The sequence below is a fragment of the Microplitis demolitor genome, chromosome 10, assembly GCF_026212275.2.
Source record: "Microplitis demolitor isolate Queensland-Clemson2020A chromosome 10, iyMicDemo2.1a, whole genome shotgun sequence".
NCBI lineage: Eukaryota > Metazoa > Arthropoda > Insecta > Hymenoptera > Braconidae > Microplitis > Microplitis demolitor.
The window spans coordinates 3,167,382-3,188,763 of NC_068554.1; the positions used below are offsets into that span (position 1 = coordinate 3,167,382).

At 27.5% G+C, this 21,382-nt stretch overlaps 3 protein-coding genes across 4 annotated transcripts; 2 read left to right on the forward strand and 1 right to left on the reverse strand.

Annotated features, from left to right (window-relative positions):
- Positions 1 to 65: 65 nt before the first annotated feature.
- Positions 66 to 11,671, reverse strand: LOC103569971 (growth arrest-specific protein 2). Of its 2 annotated transcripts, XM_053742240.1 has the most exons (10): positions 11,603 to 11,671; positions 11,182 to 11,528; positions 7,121 to 7,430; positions 4,116 to 4,240; positions 3,893 to 4,034; positions 3,567 to 3,810; positions 2,757 to 3,018; positions 2,424 to 2,483; positions 2,204 to 2,329; positions 66 to 2,047 (listed from the first exon to the last, which is right to left on the reverse strand). In XM_053742240.1, the coding sequence occupies exons 3-10, from the start codon at positions 7,335 to 7,337 to the stop codon at positions 1,841 to 1,843; spliced, it is 1,383 nt and encodes a 460-aa protein (XP_053598215.1). In that variant the 5' UTR covers positions 7,338 to 7,430; positions 11,182 to 11,528; positions 11,603 to 11,671; the 3' UTR covers positions 66 to 1,840. The 2 variants fall into 2 exon arrangements, with proteins under 2 accessions (XP_053598215.1, XP_053598216.1); XM_053742241.1 differs by lacking the exon at positions 2,424 to 2,483.
- Positions 11,672 to 14,345: 2,674 nt separating this feature from the next.
- LOC103569970 (polyphosphoinositide phosphatase) lies at positions 14,346 to 19,539 on the forward strand. The gene is made up of 6 exons (XM_008547545.2): positions 14,346 to 14,409; positions 14,512 to 14,589; positions 14,658 to 14,943; positions 15,037 to 15,286; positions 16,703 to 19,179; positions 19,243 to 19,539. Exons 3-6 carry the CDS (start codon positions 14,863 to 14,865, stop codon positions 19,324 to 19,326), a joined length of 2,892 nt encoding a protein of 963 aa, XP_008545767.1. The 5' UTR covers positions 14,346 to 14,409; positions 14,512 to 14,589; positions 14,658 to 14,862; the 3' UTR covers positions 19,327 to 19,539.
- Positions 19,540 to 19,666: 127 nt separating this feature from the next.
- Positions 19,667 to 20,869, forward strand: LOC103570072 (uncharacterized). The gene is made up of 2 exons (XM_008547673.2): positions 19,667 to 20,131; positions 20,222 to 20,869. Exons 1-2 carry the CDS (start codon positions 20,084 to 20,086, stop codon positions 20,867 to 20,869), a joined length of 696 nt encoding a protein of 231 aa, XP_008545895.1. The 5' UTR covers positions 19,667 to 20,083.
- Positions 20,870 to 21,382: the final 513 nt, after the last annotated feature.

The window sequence follows — 21,382 nt, forward strand, 5'->3', positions numbered from 1 at the left end:
TATTAATCAACAAAAAAAATAATATAATAAATATTTTAATAAACTTGTCTCGTGTAAATTGTAATGTATTATACATTAATATTTATAAATAATAAACTATCAACATTAGAAAAAAAATAATTAATTAAATTATTAATGGCGAAATTTTCTAAGTATTAATGATTTTAATATAATTAATACAAGTATATTAATTATCATTATCAATAAACGATTATACGAATAGTAAATTGTTAATGATTAAAATAATTACAATTATTTTGACGTAATAATTATTAGCCTCAACGTGCAGACATAACTTTTTTAGAAATTCTTAGCTTTGGTATTTCCTTAAACACTTTAATCCTGCATTTCTGAAAAATTTTTATTAATTATATACAACTACATAAATTAGATATTTAAAATTACTATTAATAAATATTAATTTTATTTCTAAACTCTACTTGTAACTATTTTTTTTTATAAAAGTACAAAAGATAAATTGGATTAACAATTATCAAGCTAAATGTAAGCAATTAATATATTTATATATAAATATATTTAAATATTGTACTGATTGAATTTATTTGTGTGGAAATAAATCGCAATTAAGCGAAAATTTTAGTATATTAAGTGCCTTTTTTATTTATATATATTTATTACTTATGACAAGATTTTTGCCTTACTTTTGAAATTAATGGTTCAAATATTTAATATGACGGCGGAAATATTGGTCTTAGAAAAAAATTTTTTAAACAAAAGTTGTAGGAAATTTAATTTTCTAGAAAAAACGTCCCTTATGATTTTTTCATACAACCAATATTTTCACCGTAATCCCTAAATTAAGATTCATAATGAATGATTCAAATTTTTGTCAATTTAAAAAATGTTAAGTTTAAAATTACGGGGAAAATATTAGTCATATAAAAAAATCATAAGAAACATTTTTTCTAGAAAATTACATTTCCTACAACTTTTGTTTGAAAATTTTTTTTATACGGTCAATATTTTCACCGTAATTCCAAAATTAAGATTCATAATGAATGATTCAAATTTTTATCAATTATCAAAATCTTAATTTTAGAACTACAGCTTGCTCATCAGTCCTAAAGAAAAATTATAAGAGACATTATTTTTAAAAAGTTAAAATTTGAACAACTTGTATTTCAAAAATTTGTTTATACGACCAATATTTCCGCTGCAGTGTCCAAAATTCGACACCATCAGTTATAAATTGTTAGTTTCAAATCAAAGCAAAAATCCCGGCCCTATTTATTACCAAGTGCTAATGTAATTAATCATTAATAATTACTACAATTGCTTCGTAATTTATAAATATTCAAACATCGAATATTTTTTTTTTAATTTTAAAAAAAATTACTATCACATTTAATATTTTATTTATAAAAAAAAATTCTGATTGAGCAAATATCAAGACACCTTCATTTATTACTAATTAATAATTATTATTAATTGATTTTCAACATTACAAAAAAAAATATTGCTCTCGTAGAAAACTTTTTTTTCTATACCTATTTGTTTTTTTTATAAAATTTTTAAACCTGACTGGAAAAATATTTATAAATATAAATATTAAATATCATGTAATATATAAATATACAAATGTATAAATATATATTAATATTATTATAAATGTATAAAGTAGTAGGCAAAGTGGACTACATTAATTTGGACGTGCGCACATGATAATTGAGTAGTTAATTAATTAATTGATTGATTAATTAATTAATATGATGATGATTTCTTACATTATATAAAGCCAGGTATATATAATGAAGATGTATATATAATAAATGGTATATATTAAATTAATATAAATAATTAAGTGGTAGGCACTGTGCAATTAACGTCGAGAAATAGATTCTGCGGGTGAACTGCGATATTTAGCACGTATGTGGAGAAAATTTGTGTGCTTTGCGGTTGTGTGAGGAGGCGGTGTGCTTTCGCGGCTGAGGACCCTCACCTGACACGGGTCATGTCTTGATAAAAAGTGCTCCAGTGTATCCCACCCACCGCCAACTCTTACCATCATGTGCCGGCCCTTAAGAAGCTAAAAATAAAAAGATGATGATAATAATAATGATAATAATTAAGGTAATGATGAAAAATAAGAATAATATATGCTGAGTGATCATTAACAATGGCATTGTCTAAAAAAAAATGACCCTTGTTTTCACATGGTTATTTTAATTAAAAAAAAGCTCACCCTAATGAAGACATTGCGACCGGCGATGTGATAGCGACCCTCGCCGACTTTTCGTACTTTTAATTTTGAACACTTTTCATTTGAACACTGGCAAAGTCTATGAATAGCTTCAGCTGCTCTTCGTACCTTTAAAATACAAGTATTTAGTTATTCAGTTAATTAAAGTTTAAATTGTTTCTGTTCAAGTTGGAAAAGAAGAAGAAGAAGAAACTGTTAGTACAGATGAATTTGTGGTTAAATTCCCTGGAGTTTGAGTACCCACATCAATATATTTGAGAAGCTAAAAAATAAGGGTTAAAAATTTTTTTATTTTTGAAAATTTATTTTTTTCTTCGATTTCCGTGTAGAGAGTGTAATTGCAAGTAAAATGAATACCCACATCGATATGTTCAAATAAAATTTTAAAAAATCAATTTTGAAAAAAAAAAAAAAAATGGAAAAAAAAAATATAAATTCAAAACATAGCGATGTGGGTATTCATTTTTCGGAAAATTTTATCAAGAATTCAAATATTACGTCAATTTAAAATAAAAAAATAAATTGTTGTCATTACTTTTCTATCGAGTTCAGTGATTGGTCCAACATGTTCCGGAGGTTCTGCCGGAGATGGTGAACTAACTGGTGACGGAAGTTCGTCCGGATCTTCAGCACTACCGCGCGACCAATCATCCTCCGTGGTGTCACTCGGTACTCCGTCACTGCCAGTCGGTCCATTATCACTCACTGAACGACGCATTTCCGTCGGTGGCTCGAGTGGTGTCGTCGGAGGTGTTGGATTCAGCCATAGTGCCGCCGTAGTTATTTCAGACGCCGAACTAAAAAAATAGTAGCAATAAATTTAAAATTTCATTCATACTCACAAGTAATTTAGTGTTTTATTAAACCTAATAAATGTTATTAATAAATTGCCCATATTTCCGGCTGAATAGTCGCGCTCATTATTGTTGTCATTACTATATTTATAAGTATAAAATATAAATAAGAAGATTGCAACTCGTTATTGTCAACACCACTCCTACTTTTAATACTTTATAGTCTACTCTGTATAAAGTCATGTTCTTTCTTGCATTACACATTGTACGCGTTATTATTATACATACACACCCTTATTATTATTCTTTTAAAAGCACTCGCAGCGCGTCAACAAGTTCATTCAGTCGATAACTACTCAGGCTGTTATATTTTATATACCCTTATATATTTTAGAGAGTACCGAAAAAATTATGATTTACTGTTTTTAAAAAAAATTCAAAAATTATTAGACCGGGAAATTTCAGTGATAAAAAAAATGAATAATTTTCTGACTTAAGCAAAAATTGTTAACTTTCATAGCGGGAAAAAAAGAGAATTTGAAAATAATTACCAGCTGTGTTTTATTTTTTCTTTAGGTGGTATAGGTGAAGAAATTGGAGACGGGGGTTGAAACTGCCATGAAACTAAACTACTATGAGATATACCACTATCTGACATGCAATGTAATTCACGTTCTTGTTCAGCAATTTCACGTTCCAATTGTACCAGTCCTGGTGGTTCTAAAGAATATTTAGAAGCTAATCGGGCTACTTCTAATAAACATAACACAACATTACGTGGTTGTCCATGAAGTACTGAAATATAAAAAAAAATAATTAATTTATTAATTCATCATTCAAAATTATTATAATTATTATTTAAAATAATTATCAGTACCAAGATCATCGCTTTCAAATAACAAATTTTCGTGTACGCCTAAACGTCGGCAAAATTGGATAAAATTTTCCATATTGTCGCGTGAAAAAAAACTACGCCTGGCTGCATTTTCCCAACAACGGCCGCGTATTACTGGTACTGTCTGAAAATAAATAACGATGCCACATTAAGACTTTGGTAATTATGCAATTACACTAATTATCAACACAATAGTTAAACTCACTCCTTTAGCTAATCCGGCGTCAATTGCGGCACGAGCTTTTTCCTGAATAACTCGGGCTAATTTACATACCACTACTCCATTGTCTAGAGTATCGAAGAAATTATCCCCGGTTATATAATCCACATCTGTAAATATTTTATTAATTAGTTTTCGAAGCTAATTGACTTTATTTATTGCGACTAAAATTTATCTAAAATTCAAATTTTAATAATTTTTTTAAAACTTCCACTGTACAAAAAATGAAAAGACTTGAATTTTTTTTAAATTTCAATTTCAAAATTACAAAAAATTTTCATTTCATTTAAATTTTATAAATAGAAAATTAAAAAAAAAATAGATATTTAAAAATACTTTAAATGGATAAGTAGTAAAAGAATTATGAGCAGACATCGAGAATCGATAAACTCTTATAAGATTTCAGAGTATGCGCGTGGATGGAAAAAAAAAATAACAATAATAATAATAATAATAATAAAAAAGGATGTAGGATGTAGGACGTTAAAGTTTGTATATTTAACAATTACGATTGCCGTATTTAATGTCACATAAATCACAGGAATCTTAATAAGAAGTCATCAGTGAATATATAATAAAGGTACTTATAAGCCAAGACAGCTTTTTTTTATCTCCATCAACAGTAAATTAAAAAAGTAAATAAACAAATGCAATAATATATAAATGAAATAATAACTTGTTGACCTACATGCCAACTTTTGTTTTCAAGGCCACATCTTGCACACTTGATTACATTTATATTTCACATATCATTACACTCTAAATAAACTATCAAATCAACCATGAACAATTATCAGGCAAATTAACATTTTGTTTAAATTTAAATAATTACGCCCTACAAGGATTTGCGTTTTTTTTTTCCTCATTGATAAATTAAAAGATTTCATATATATTCTATTTTATTTTTTTCTATACATTTCAATTCTATACGCAGTAAGACATCAGGAGTACGGATGTAAAAAGGGACATGACGAGTGTAATGAAGGAAGTTAGTCGCGGGGTGGGCCGAGTTACATCCGGTGAGTCAGACTTAGTGCAACAACAATGATACTGAAGTTAGCCGTCCAATAATTTTTGGATTTTTTTTTTAACAATAAATTATTCAAAAAAAAATATTTGACAAAATTGCACCTATAGTTTATTGAATTTTCTACATGTGCATATTTTTATTTTTTTTTTTATATTAAGTCATTGAAACTCAAATTCGAACTTTTAACTGTCTGCTAAATTCACTTTCAGGTAACAACAATGTTTTCAGTTTATAAAATATATAAATAGCTAAAATTTATATAAATATATGTATTATACTTATTTATTAACAAAAAAATAAACCATAAAAATTGTATTGATAAATTTTTAAAAATCAATACAGTTCACTGTAAAAAGTTCGAAGTGATCTGGATTTTTTTTAAAATTCGCGGTTACTCCGAAAATTTTTCCCTGTAAAAAAGTATAAATGATAAATAAAATAAAGACGTAATTAAGTAAATAATTAATGTATGGTATAGATCACGATTGTGAGAGTAGAGTCTTTAGATATGATTAGTGATTATAGATCGAATATTCTCACGATCACAAAGTGACTTACAAGTATAACGAGAGTGAATAGAAGTTAATGTAAATTAAGTATCTGACCCAGGAAGCGTACAATGAGAGTAAAGCGAGAGTTCATGTTGTTATATATATGTTACATTTTCTCACTCACTCTTTCATTGTCGATTGTATCGTTTTATATTTCACTCGTGTTATAAAGTCTTTCAAGTTAAGTCTTTAGTCTTATGAGATTCTATCATACTAACGGATCTCTATAAACTTTAAATGCTGACAAAGGCGGTTACTGTAATCACTATATATATATTTATATATATTGTCGGTGTCCTCGAGTATATTGCCTAATAGGTTTAACAATGAGAATTTTAGCGTCAATGAAATTTTACTTTCTCCTGTTTTAAATATTTAAAAAAAAATTTTTTTAATTAATTGAATATTAAAATTTTTATTATTAATGATAATTGAAATAATTTAAATCAATTTTAAAGTTTTAAATTATATATAATAGTGGGCGTTTCTGTTTGATTTTACCGCCTTTTTATTCTTCAATTCAAACTTAAAAATATTTGGCAATTAAATGCGGAATTTTTTAAAATTCTTAAACAAATATTTGAATATTAAAATTTTTATTATTAATGACAATTAAAATAATTAAAATTAATTTTCAAATTATAAATTATACAGAGTGGGCGTGTTTGTTTTATTTTACCGCCTTTTCATTCTAGTTAAACTGACAAATATTTGGCTACTAAATATTGAATTTGCAAAATTCATTTTGAAATTCAAAAATAAATATTTAATTAATAGCTTGTACATTTTTATTAATACGCAGTTTTTATAAAACGAATGCTAGTCAGTAAAAAAAAATATTTGAATGAAAAATAGAAATTTTTCAACAACCGCGGGGTGTAATTTTTTTTATCGCAAGTGAGTAATTTAAAAAAAAATTGAACTAATAACAATTTCTCGTAACTCAATACAAGATTTAAAAATATTACACAATTAAATGCTCTTATTTAATGAAGAATTTGATAGCCATATAAGTTTACAATTGAAAGTTGATTATTTAATATATATTATATATTACGTTATTTAAATTTCTAATCATGAATAAAAAAATTCGCGTGAGAACGAATAATTAGTTTTAATAAAAAAAAAAAAAAAAAAAAAATTATCTGGAAAATTATTTTTAGCACCGTAACTTTTTTACCAATAATCCAATAATTAAATAAAGTTTGTCGAGTATTGGGTCTAGTATAAACGTATAGCCGTCTACCAGCTGCGAGCTAGATTGGATTACAACTCAACTCTTTTATATTTTTTAAAATATTTTTAGTTTATGTTTTCGTGACACTGTCATACATATTAAAGATACATCGAGTTTATATAGATTTTAAAAAGATAAAAAATGAATTTTAATTAAACTAAAAATTACTTACTTATCACTTTATTTATCCAATCAGCCAAATCTTCTTGTAGTGGAATCAGTTGCCGATTTTGAGCAGAATGAATTCTCTCATGATAAAATTCATATTCTTCTTCTTCGGGAGATGCTCTCGGGACATCAGCACGTGTGAAAGCTGATACTGAAGATGGTCCCCAGCTGCTTCTATATCTCGTGTGTTGGGTCGGTGGAAAACGGTTTGAGTATGACATCTTTTTTTTTAACAATTAATAAAATTTATTTTATTTTATTCAATTAATTAACTAAAATCCTCCACTTGTTTCAATTACGTCTGCGAATTAACTCTGCAAAAAAAAAAAATAATAATAAATACTTAATTAAAGTAAATACTTAAATAATTATTAAGACGTTTTTTTTTAATTTAAATAGTCTGACGTCTCTCCTTAAACTATTGTAATAACATGAGTACATGAGTGGACACGATTGTAGTATATGTGTACATATAAATATGAATAAATGAATTTTAAAAATGATATGTATATATGTGTATATATATAAATATATGTAGGTGCTAAAGTATTGAGTATATACACTCACGTTTCTCGTGGTATAGCTTGTGCACGAAATAATTCTGAATGTTCTTTATGTAATGTCACTTTGAATTTATTTCGCCTACGGCATGTTTATACTACATATTAATAGTTAAACAGAGACGGATTTATATATTATGTGTTTTAGGCGTGGGAATGTTTTTGTTATTCTTTCATATCAAATTCAAAACAAATACATTTTATATTAATTATTGGAGTTAATTATTTTTATTGTTTTTTTAAGAACAATGAATTTGAGGACTTAAATTCAAGATATTTTGGGTGGTCCAGAAATTAATCATGCGTGATACTGTTCACAAAGCATAAATTTTATACATTTTTGTTTTATTAAGCGGTATATATAAAAAAAAGTTATGGGTTTTATGAAGTGATGTATGAAAGATTTTTGTGTGGTAGATAAATATTTTGAAGATGTAGAGAAATAGATTTCGTAGTGAGTTCAAATTTTTTTGGAGCTCAAAAATAAAATGAGTTTAAAGATAGAATTTTTTAGTTTTAATTGTTAGATTGCTTTCAAACGGCTGTAACTTGGTAAATAATCATTTTGAGTGAAATTTTGTAAGAAATGAACTTGTAGAGAATTAAATTTTTAGTAAAAATGTATTCAGTGAAAATTTACGTAGTACTAATATTCAAAGAGTTACAGCCATTAAAAGTTTAAATTTAATTAAAATTTTGAGATTATCAGAGTACTCAGTATTTATATATTTTTAAATGGCTGTAACTTGTTAAATAATTATTTTACGTGAAATTTTGTAAGGAATGAACTTGTAGAGAATTAATTTTTTTATAAATATATACTCTATGAAAATTTACCTAGCACTGATATTTAAAAAGTTACAGCTATTTTGAATTTTAGAAACTGAAATTTTAAATATTTGTTAAAAAAATGTTCGAATTCGTAACTAAAATATCTTTTTTTAAATTTTACTAAGTCAAATTTATAAACAACTTGCAAAACGATAAATAAATATAGTTTTTTAAAAATAAAAATAAATATTAAAATAAAATAAATAAATAAAAATTTATTAGCATGTAAAATTAGTGTTGAAATGCATAAAAAGAACTGGACCGTATCTATTATATGGCAACGCATGCCCAAGTAGACGTGTTTACGGGTTTCCTGATATACTTGAATGAGGAAACATGAACAAGAATAAGAAGAAGCCCAACTACTTTCGAATAAACAAACTCTCGGATGATTAATAAAAAATTAAATTAATTAACCACTAAAAGAAAAAAGAAAACAAAAATAAAAAGTTAATAACAATTTCTAATTACCTATATAATTAACACTAATTATTTTATACACTAGACATACAATAACTTGTGCATAATTTATTTAAAAAATAAATATCAAACTGTTACATCATTTAAGATCATAATAAATTATATATTTAATATTTATACGCAAGTTGACGTTAAAATTTTATCCAAAAAAAATTGATCTATTAATTTTTGTAAGTCATCTATTAGTTGTTAAATAAAATTATCTATGCAATTTAATTCATTAGAGGATTAATTATAGCAGGTAATTATATTAATGATATTGATGAGTAGAATACAAAAAGAAAGAGAAAAAAAAATAATACATTAAGCGGTGAAATAATTCGCCGTTACTGATATAATATTGAAGCAGCAATAAGACAGTTTTGGAGCGTGACCGCGAGTTTAAGTAAAATAAAGTTGAGTGTTCTAGTATTTAAACACAGGAAGAACTTGCAATCATAGCACTACATATGTACATAGTGTGATATGTACATGTCATGTATTTAAAATAAAATCTCTGGGTGTATTGTTATTATAAAAAAACTCATTGCACTTTGCTTCATTTTAATGTATATATTTAGATTATCTGGAAATAAAAATAAACGTGCGTTAATATGTTTAATTGCTAATATGACAATGTAGTGAAGAAATTAATTATAGCAGAAATTATAACAAACAATTATGCAGAAGTAAAATATTAATTTCTATAGAAATTGGATTTGATTTCATTTTTTTTTTTTTTTTTCAATGACAAGTAATTAAATTATGATAAATTTAAAAAAAAAATATTTTGAAAAATTGCACCTTTAGTTTTTTAAATTTTCTACATGTGCATATTTTTAGTTTTTTGTTTAAGTTGAATTGTTTAAAAAAAATTCAAAAGTTTTTAAGTTTCATAATTAAATATGATTTCGGAGTTAAAAGACAATTGAAAGTTTTTGGATTTTTTTTTAACAAGTAAATTACAAAAATTAAAAAAAATTAAAAATATGCACATGTAGGAAATTTAAAATACTACAGGTGTAATTTTTTGAAAATTTGTTTTTTTTTTATAATTTATCTTTTCTAAAATAATTAAAAAATTATTACGTTGGCTAACTTCAGTATTATAATTTGATGTTTTATTCCTAGACCATGATAGCGATGATTGAATAAAAAAACAATATTTGAAAATGTGCATACGGAATTAGGAAAAATCCTTTTGCATTTTTGAAATTTTTTCGGCTGAGTGAATTTCTTAAAAAAAAAAAAACAGTTGACAGCTTTTATTATTTACTTGTCTTAGCTATCAAGATAATCTTCTGTGTACGGAATTTTGAATTTAATTAAGTAAAAGCTTCGATTATTGACACTGTAGGAAGTATGTAATGTATTTCAATTTATATATTATGTTAAATGTTAATATGACATGATTTTGTCTCCCATTTTTACTGATAAATAATTAAAATTTTCCGCTGTTCGGCGCCCATTTTTTTTAAATCTTTTATACTACAAAGGTCCGTCCATTGTTTCTAGTTTGACAAACTCCTAAAATTATATAGAAATATTCATAACTTAGATTAATATAGACAGGAAATAATGTTTGACTTTTGTAAGCTTTTGTTTTATTACGGAAGAGGGAATGTCTTTCGCGGTTAATAAATGAAAGCTTTGCATGTCTCGTATTCTTCGAATCTTCACAAAAAAAAAAAAAAAAAAAAAAAAAAAATTCAGTTCACGGAACTTATAAATGATCCTGAAGTTAGCAAACAATAAAAAATTTTCGATTATTTTTTACGAGTGTGAATGTAGCTGACATCAGATAAATTTAAAATTATAAATAATTAAAAAAATCAAATTTGAAAAAAATGCACTTACTAATTTTTAAATTTTTTAAATGCGCATTTTTTTCAAATTTTACTCTATTTAATAATCATTTGAAATTTAATATCTGCTACATTCACACTCATTTTTAAATTTGTCTGATGTCAGCTACATTCGCACTCGTTTTCTTTCTAAACAAATTACAAAAAAAACTAAAAATACGCAAGTAGAAAATGAAAAAAGCCAAAGGCGCAATTATTTGAATTTCATTATTTCAATTAATTTATTTTTTTATTTAAAATTTATAAACTGTCTCATGTCTGCTACATTCACACTCACCGCTAACTTCAGTATCATTTAAAAAAAAAAATATCACCCCCCAAAAAAACTTAAATGTAAACAAAACTCTTACCTACATGTTTACTATCCATTTTAATTAAATGAAATAAACAAACAAAGTTACAAAATTAATTTTTCTTAAACAAAAAAAAATAATTTCGACCACGTGCTCAAAAAATTTCCACCAAATTCAAATTAACAAAAAATAAACAAATAAATAAACGAACACAGTACACGCGGCTTGGAGGAATTCAACCGGACTTATATGAACGCTTGTCCACCACTTGTATGCTGACTTAACAGCAATATGACTCGAACTAAAGAGCTCCCGACTACTCTCAATACCCAACTACTCCCAACTACCAACTCATGTCTCCGTCTCCGTGACTGCTTCTTCATCAGCCGCCCATCCTATACACACTACAAACAACCATCCAATATATATGTTGTACGTCAAATATACACATAAATATATAAATATATAATATACATACCAATACCAAAGATGTACGAGAACATGCTCTTACTCTTGCATTACAACTTACAACTTACAAACTTACTACTCTCTACTTACTCTCACGTATTTCTTGTCGGCTTACATCTTACATCTCTTTTACTCTCTACTCTCTCACTGCACTACTACATAAATTTAAACTATACAAGTATATACATTGTAAATATAAAAGATCCTGAAGTTAGCAGACAACTAAAAATTTTGAATTTTTTTTTTTTATATTTAAATTTGAAGAAAAAAAAATAAATAAAAATACGCACATGTAGAAAATTTAAAAAGACTACAAGTGCAATTTATTTTTTTATATTTTATATAAAAAAGAAAATATAATTGTAAATGTATCAGACATAAAACAATTTTTAAATTTTTTCGAAAAAAAATTTTATTTTATCATTTCAAAATTTAAAAAATTGTCAGATGTCCGCTAACTTTACTTTCATTATATATAAATATATACGTACATTATTTAATTTTAAATTCGCAGACATTTTCCCACACTTTTATTTAAAATTTTAAATTCAATACCAAAAAAAAATTATTGAATTTTTTTAAAATTATTATTATTAACCACAATTGTATTTTATAAAACCGGTCACGTGTTTAACCGCTTGAATTTTTTTTTAAATTTAAAGTAAAAAAAATTTGAATTTTTTTTAAGATAAATTATAATTAATAAAATAAAAAAAATAATTACTGTGCGGATTTACATAAACTGGCAGTGGGTACTGAGTCTTTTGATGGTCGCCCTCGGACTCAAACTCAAACTTGGAGTCGAAGCCGGACGAGCAGAGGAGTTTAGACGACCACCCTCTTTACTTTGTACTGGTACTTTGGTTTGCTACATCCACAATCCAGAATCTGTTCAATGGTTAAATTTATATCTATATATGTTTAGTACATCTCGTTTCGCGAGATGTGCGCGTGCACAGAAATACCGCGATGAGGAAGAGTAGGATGAAAATGAGAGAGGGAGTACGGACCAGTCCGCGTAGACGACGATCCCTCTTGGTCCCTTAATCAATACTACACCCTCGGTTTTTAAAATCCCTCTGCTTGCTGATGTGCTGCAGGAAACAGAATTATTTTATTTTTAATATTTATCTCATTTAAAAAAACAAACTTTCGATCCTTTCAATACGAGATTTCAATTGTCCTAGATCTATGCCGCGTAAAATGAACATGTAGTTCAAAATATTTAATAAGCAAAAGTATACTCGTTAATAAATATTTCAAAGATTCAAAGAAATTTAATGATACTGAAATTAGCTAATTATTATTTGATTTTTTTTTTAACTGACAAAATATAAAAAAATGTTATTTTTAAAAAATTGCACTTGTAGTTTTTTAAATTTTCTACATGTGCATATTTTTAATTTTTTTTTAATTTTTATAATTTATTTGTTTAAAAAAATCCGGAAATTTTTTATTCTTCAGAGTTCAGGATCACGAAATTTATGACAAAGGATTCGAATCAAAAGTATTGATGAATTTTATATTTAGGATGGTGAATATATACTGACTGGAAAAGGAGTAGAGTAGAGATAAGAGATGTGGTGATCAGAGATGTGATGATGATGATGATGATGACCTTTGCTGGTGATTTATGGATTTAATATTCTATATTAAATTTAAATTCTTAAAGAATAAAATAAAGAAATTTTTTTGTGCCAGGAACTACCAGTTGGCGTGCTACGACCCAGTCCCAACCTCTGGCATGTACAGATCATCACCATTATAGTTTTATTGATTTACTTTAAAAAATATCCATACATCATTTTACTCTGCTAGTTTTTAAAATATATTTTTATAGATATACTTATTCTGTTTAAATGAAAAAAAATTACAAGTGAATTAGCAGACATCAGACAAATTTAAAATTATAAATAATTAATTATCAGACGATAATTCTGACACTTGAAATAAATTTTCTAATTAAATGGATTGAATAAAATTAATTGCTAAGTACATGATCTATATGTTTTTGTTAAGAGATGGAGAGAAATTTCAATAATCTAATTGATGTTTGCTAGTCAACAGAAATTTTTACATCAAATCGAGTGAAATGGCAGGGAAAAAAAATCGGCATTTTTTTTATGTCTATGAAGCTTCTACGCTTCCTTTTTTTTTTTTTTTTGGGAAATTGCCAAGTACTTTTGTGGTTTGAAGAGCCATTTGATATATCAATAATGAAATAGATGGCTAGCGTCCATTTTTACTATATATTACATTAATATATATCAGGAAATCCGATGAAATAAATCTGGCTTATAGTAATTTTGTGATTTATCAGCCTGAAATAATTGTAGTAATGATACTGAAGTTAGCCAGCGTCTAATAATCTTTCGATTTTTTTTAAATAATAGATTTAAAAAAAATTTTAAAAAAATTGCACCTGTAGTTTATTTAATTTTCTACATGTGCATATTATTAGTTTTTTTTTTTCGTTTTAAATTAAATTGTTAAAAAAAAAAAAATGAAAAAATTGTCAACTGTCTGCTAACTTCAGGATCATAACAAATTTTAATGCATACGAAGGATTTTTTAAAAATAATGTTGATAAAAACTTATAAATTATATCACGTCTGGTACATTCAGTATCACTATAATTTCAAATAATATTTCCTAAGCAAGACTAGATTTTTTCATTAATTATTTAAATTTTTATTACAGAAATTTATAAGAGTGAAGGTAGCTGACAATTGTCAACTTTTAAAATTTTTAAATAAACAAATAAAACATAAATTGGATGAAAATAAAAAAATACACGTTTACAAAATTTCAAAATCAGTATGTGCATTTTTTAAATATTTTTTTTGCTAATTGTTTAATTTATTAATTTGTAATTCAAAATTTTTTTATGTCTGATACTTCTACTTTCACATTCGCCAGAAATTCACTGAATTTTTTATGAAACCCAAAATTAAAAAAAATTAAAAAAATTTTAATTAGATCTAGACATTGCCATCAGTAAGTAAAATAATTGACCATTATTATCATCTCTGTTAAAATAGAAAACAGTAAAAGTTTTAAAAAAGTTTACAGTCACAGCCAGCTGTCATCTGCCAACTTTTTCTCGTGTTTATATGTTTGCTATCAACTATTAATTGTTTATTAATTTACTGTCATGTAAATCAAATAACCTACATATATATAAAAAAATATATCTATAATTTTTCAACATCAATACCAATAATAAATAAATAAAAATATATAATTAATAATAACCTAAAATTTATAAGAATGGAGTCCAATAAGCCAAATATTATTTTCCATCCAATGATTTTATCAATTCAAAAAATAGCGCTCTATGAAACTAAATCTGTAAGTTTATTACTATTATAATTAATATAAATTATTTATTTATTTATTTATAGTTAATTAATTAAATCATTAATTGATTAATTTTTTTCACAGAGATTTTATTTGATGGGTTCGAATAATAATTTAACAAGATTCCGTGTTTTAAAAATTGACAGGATGGAGCCAAGAGAATTGGTAGTTGTTGATGATAAAATGGAATATACTCATGATGAAATAGCCGATCTAGTCACAATGATCGATATCGGTAATCGCAGTAGTAATAGTAACAGTAATAGTAAATTAATCGGCCAGAGAAATAAAGCAAGTGGTGTAGCAAGAATTGTATCAGCTTTTGGAATCGTTGGTAAACAAAAGATATATATTTTAATTTAAATTGTATGCTAGCCGATAATTTAATTTGATAATTTATTTTTTAACGTCTACTTAAATAATATAATTAATTTTAAATAAAAAATGAGTGTGAATGTAACATTCCAAGTAACACACAGACAACTTTTAGATGTCTTAAAAGGATGACAAATTTTAGTTTGTCTTAAAGTCAACTTTTTTGGTATAAATAAGACATGCGGATGTTAGTTCCGGAAACGGAGAAAATTTATGTTTTTTTCCTGTTTTAAAAAAGATGTCAATTAAAGAATTATTTAGATGACTTATTATAGATGATAACTATTTGTAATTCATTTTTTGTTGTCACTTTTGTCAAGCCTTTTAAGCAGATATTTTTTCAATGATAAATTTCTGATTGTTATCAACATTTTGTTGCCATTGATATGTCAAAAAACTGATTTTATAGATGTCAAAAGGCAAGTGTGCTACTTGGGTCACAATTATCAATTTTAAAAATTTTATGATAAATAAATGAAATGTAATTAAAATTTATAAATTATCTCGTGTCTGCTGCGCTCACACTCATAATAAAAAATAATTTTTTTTGTTGATAAATAAAAATGTTGCATGGTAGATAAAAAACAACAGTATAATTTAAATAATCATAAGCCAACTAAAACAAATTTTAAATGGAAATCAACATGGAACAAGAATTTATTTCCTCGTTTAATATCTGCTTTTGGTATTCTTGGTAAGGCTTTGTAGCTTTCATTTATTATTTTAAGGTAATTCTGTCAATACCGTCCCTTTTTTTAAAATATTCAGTTTTTTTAAACTTTCACAACTGCATTCAAATTTAATTAATTAATTAAAAAAGAATTGAAGCAGTAATTAAAAAACAGGGAACTTTACAATTTTGCCGAGATGTAGATTAAAAAAAAATTATTTACTTGCCAAATTTCGTTTGACTCCTAACTGATGACAACTGTAAATAATTTTTTTAAAAATTTACACCTTTGCAATTGTCCTTCTTTTAATTAATGCTTCAATTTTTTTTTATTAATTACTAAAATTTTAATACGGCTATGACAGCTGTCATTGAAAATTTTTGTTAAGTGGGGGCAGTATCTAAGAATACCCTTAACTTTTTTTATTCATTCCATACAAAGCCATTATATATTTTTTTTAATACCACTAATAAACTCATACATTTATTAATTTAATCAATTAACTAATAAGGTATTCATTTAAATACTAATTCATGGGTACATGACGCCCAAATTGCCAATAAAAATTCATAATTATTTTAATTAAAATTTACAGACTCAAATGACTAACATTTTTTTAGTAATGAAGGCTGTGTATCATGTACTCGGTTAAAAAAAAAAAAAAAAAAAAAACAAATTAATGTATAATTTATTTAATTGTTTAGGTTTCGTAAGATTTTTAGAAGGCTACTACATTATTCTTGTGACAAAACGTCGTAGAGTTGCAGTAATTGGTCACCATACGATTTATAAAATAGAAGACACATCGATGATTTACATTCCCAATGACACAGTCCGTGTTTTTCATCCTGACGAGCAACGTTACGTCAAAATGTTCCAGAGCATTGATCTGAGCAGTAATTTCTACTTCAGTTACTCCTACGATCTGACTCATACTCTTCAGAATAATCTAGCACCGCCAAAACATATTTTTAATAATAACAATAATAATAATTTAAATGGTAATCACCAAAAAACTGAAAACTCCGATAATAAAAACCAGGCAGCTGAGGAAGATGACGATAAATTTATAAATATGTGGACACAGTCAACATTTAAAAACAATGGCAGAAAAATAATTGATTATGGAGTGCGCAGTAATCCGAACCGCAGATTTGTGTGGAATAATTATTTGTTAAGTGCAGTAGAGCGCGATTTGCATCGTGACTGGATCCTCTACATAACCCACGGGTTCATTGGTCAGTCTAATGTCTGTATTTTTGGCAAGTCGATCTACATAACGCTGATTGCTCGTCGCAGTAACAAATACGCGGGAACTCGTTTTTTAAAACGAGGCGCGAATTCAGCAGGCGATGTTGCAAATGAGGTTGAAACCGAGCAAATAGTTTATGATTCTGCGGTAAGTTCACTTTATAGCGGACGTTTTACTTCATTTGTTCAAATGCGAGGGTCAGTTCCAGGTAACTGGAGTCAAGATATCAGTAAAATGGTACCCAAGCCAACGATATCTTGCGATTTATCAGATCCATTTTATGAAATAGCCGGTGCTCATTTTAATAAATTACTAAAACGTTATGGTACTCCTACTATTATTTTAAGTTTAGTTAAAAAACGTGAGAAGAAAAAACACGAGAGTACATTAAGTGAAGAATTGACATCAGCAGTTAGATATTTAAATCAATTTTTATCACCTGAAAATCAACTCCAGTATGTAAGTTTTGATATGGCGCGGATGAATAAAGGCAAGGAAGCCAAAGTTATGAGTCGGTTAGCAAATATTGCCAACAATGCTGTGATAAAAACGGGTATTTTTCAATCACAAGTACCCTATTACAGTCAGAAAAAATTATTTATCGACAATACGTTGCCTTTAACAAGAAAATCTAACTGTCATGATGACAATACTGGTAGCCAACCAGTTTATGATAAAATAACTGAGTCATTTATAAAACGCGGCACATTACAAACGGGAATAATACGTACGAACTGCGTCGACTGTCTTGATCGTACGAATACTGCGCAATTTGCTATCGGTAAATGTGCACTAGGTTATCAATTATGCGCACTAGGTGTCTTGGACTCGGCGAAACTTGAATTTGATTCTGACTGCGTAAGAATGTTGGAAGAATTATATGAAGATCATGGTGATACTTTGGCACTGCAGTACGGCGGTTCACAATTGGTCCATCGTATAAAAACTTATCGTAAGACGGCACCCTGGACCAGTCAGGGCAATGATATTATGCAGACACTGAGTCGATACTACAGTAACACATTCAGTGATCAAGAGAAACAACACACGATAAATTTATTCTTGGGTCTGTTTACTCCAGAAGAAGGTCGCGCGCCGTTGTGGGAATTATTGACTGATTATTATTTGCATCACACCCCGGTTTTGAGGCGGACTGATGACCGACGGGGTGCTAAATTACTGACCCAGTGGTGGGACAACAAGACGATTAGATGTCTGCCGTACGCGTATGACGACATTGAGAAAACTTGCTGGGAAATGGTCCAAGTTGACAACACGCAGGAAGAAATGATTGACGTTTATTCCGATTATCACCGTCCGTATGAACTGGTACCGCTTTCGGAGATGTACGCCTACCAAATAAGCCACTCGATAAGAGATTTCATGCCGCATTTCACCACAAACTTCAGTCCCTTTGCGGTAAGAGTAAGACCAGGCAGAAGAAGAGAGGAGACGGGTAATAAACGCAATGGTAGTATTAAAAATCCATCGATGACTGGACAGAGCAGCACGAGTAGTACGGCTTCGAGTGCCAGTTCTAGTGTTGATACCAGTTCTGATGACGAGGATGATGATCTGGTGGTCGTACGTCATCAGAGAAGCGACTTGTCTGCCAGGGATGCCAATGATGTCAGTGTCAGTTCTGTCAGTTTCGAGGCGCTCTTTCCTACGATGAAAGAAGTCTATGGTGTAGAGCTGGAAAACCCGAGACGCAGTGACGTGGTTCTGTACAAGAGGTTCGTTATGATTGGACGTAATGCCGCGGGGTTTAAAGATCATTCAACTAGTATCCAGAAATCTAAAATGGTACAGCAAGCGACGTTTCCGGATGTTGTTAATTTTAATAAAAAACAAGTTGATTATTTCAAGCTGCCTAAAGTTGATGACACTAGTGTCAGTATTTATGAACAATATGTACAAAGAGGAAAGGTAATGTATTTTTTTTTTTTAATTTATTTATATTTTTGGTAATAAAAATTTAATTTTTTGTAGAATGGCGGTTTCATTCCAAATCCAACGGACATGATTCTTTATGAAAAATATACTTATGAAAGTAAATTATGTCTCGGAATTTAGTAATAATTATAAAGAATTTGTATATATTTATGTATATTTAAATGAATTTTTGACGATTGTATTTTATTATAGTAAACTGTTAATAATCGGGCGTGAATTTGGAGTGATTACGGATTTTATTTAAATCCGCATTCACTCCGGATTTAATCTGCATTCACTCCGCAAATTTTGTACAGTAAAAAGTTTAAATTTAAAATAATAAAATAAAATATGCAATTACTTACCTTCGATAGAAGTCTAGTGTATGATATTTTCTGAAAATAACAAAAACTATTTATTAAATTATTAAAAAAAAAATGTATTATTTATTTAAATATTTTAATTATATTTACCAAAACTAATAATTAAAAACTCTATTTTCTTTGAAAAAGTCACTCTTTACTAAATGAAATTTTCACTTAAGTCCTAAATAACCAAGAAATTAGTAAATTTTCTTATCTTTATTATGCTGATGAATCTTCATATCGGCCCTAGCTAATGAGTTTTAAAGCTATTTGAAATTAGTACTCTCTCTAACATTGGCATTACTACGTTCTCATTTTTTCGGACAGTAATTTTTGAGTAGGAGATACTTGGGGTCTCGAGGGCTCAGACAGCGCACTTACTTTACACAAGTCAATTTTAAATTTTAAAACTCTAGTTACTGTGAGCGCGGGCACGTGTTTCTTCACCAATTTTCTTTTAAATAAATTTTGCAGTTGATCTGCATCAGGTTTAAAATCTAATCCGGAAGTCACCACATGATTTAAAACTCACGATGATCTTCAACTTGTGTATAATTTTAACAAATTTTCTACTTATCCAGGTAATTATCATCAATTAAATAAAACAAAATTTAATTTTTATTCATCTCATCGTGACATTTGTGAAATAAAAAAAAATTAATTATTTACAGGTATCACCAATTAATTCAGCAGCTTTAGCCGGAAGTAGCAACGTGAATTATGAATTTTGGACGGAAATACCTGGAATGGCAACTCTAAAAATCGCTAGTGACGTCAAAGTGCCCGAAGCTTCAAACCCAACAGTAAACGGATACACTTTTGAAAAGTATAAATCCTACAATTATTACAAATCTTCGTCGCAAACAACTAAAAATAACGTAACTTCCGGAACAAGCAGAGAAATATCCCAGACATTAGACTTTTCAAGCAAATGCCCCACGACTTCTGAGTACATAAACTTCTTCCGAACCCGGGTCGCAAACTACTTGAATCCTTCCAGTTATCAATTCATCTTCAAAAAGGAATCATCTGATGAATGCAACTGGTATCGGATTAAATGTTTTTATTCGATGATCTTCGACGATAAATCTTGTTACTACAAGCACTTGGGAAACTGCAGTACTTTGGATATTAAATCTACGGAGTTTTTTAGTACAGATTTACCAAAGCATGTTTATGTTAATCAAATAGAAACTTCTGGTGTCTGTGGTTTGTACCAAGTTGATTGTACAACTGATAAGAATTTACCTGCTGATAAAAATATTTGTCGTTATAATTTTGTGAATGATTGTTCACATTGTAAAACTACATTGCTTTGATTAATAATATACGTTTGTACGAAATGAATGTTGAAACTTTTTTACAAATAAAATTTACTAATAATTTAATATACTGCTCATAAATATTTTATTATTTAATTAAGATTAAGATTAGAAGTTTTCTGCAAATCGATCGCAGCCATGGAGAATAAGGACACCAATTTACTGCTGTAGTACAGACATGGATCAGAAGTTGGTAAAAATTAGGATTTAATAGTAAGTTATAATTGTTATTTCAGTCGAAGGTAACACTTCGATTTAAATAAAAATAATAAAAATTTAATTTAAAATGTCAGTGTCCAAAACTGGCTCTACAATGACCAAAATCGGGACCTATACACTACTTACATATTTTTTACTGAAAATAAACAAATTTTTTAGGGTCTGTTGCCTTCCCTACTTAAAAATATTGATTAAAAAAAATTAAAAATTATAAAATTCAAATTCTTTTCAATAATTTCAATTCTTTTGTTTGTATATATAGACATTTTGAATTCAAAATTATTTTCCTTG

Excerpts from the sequence above, each read along its gene's own strand:
- LOC103570072 (XM_008547673.2), top strand. The coding sequence starts at position 20,084 with ATGATCTTCAACTTGTGTATAATTTTAACAAATTTTCTACTTATCCAG. Across the intron at positions 20,132-20,221 it reads CAAATTTTCTACTTATCCAG|GTATCACCAATTAATTCAGC; the intron begins GTAATTATCATC and ends AATTATTTACAG.
- LOC103569971 (XM_053742240.1), bottom strand. The coding sequence starts at position 7,337 with ATGTCATACTCAAACCGTTTTCCACCGACCCAACACACGAGATATAGA. Across the intron at positions 4,241-7,120 it reads TTGGATAAATAAAGTGATAA|ATGTGGATTATATAACCGGG; the intron begins GTAAGTAATTTT and ends AAATATTTACAG. Across the intron at positions 2,330-2,423 it reads ATTTAACCACAAATTCATCT|GTACGAAGAGCAGCTGAAGC; the intron begins GTACTAACAGTT and ends TGTATTTTAAAG.
- LOC103569970 (XM_008547545.2), top strand. The coding sequence starts at position 14,863 with ATGGAGTCCAATAAGCCAAATATTATTTTCCATCCAATGATTTTATCA. Across the intron at positions 14,944-15,036 it reads CGCTCTATGAAACTAAATCT|AGATTTTATTTGATGGGTTC; the intron begins GTAAGTTTATTA and ends TTTTTTTCACAG. Across the intron at positions 15,287-16,702 it reads ATCAGCTTTTGGAATCGTTG|GTTTCGTAAGATTTTTAGAA; the intron begins GTAAACAAAAGA and ends TTAATTGTTTAG.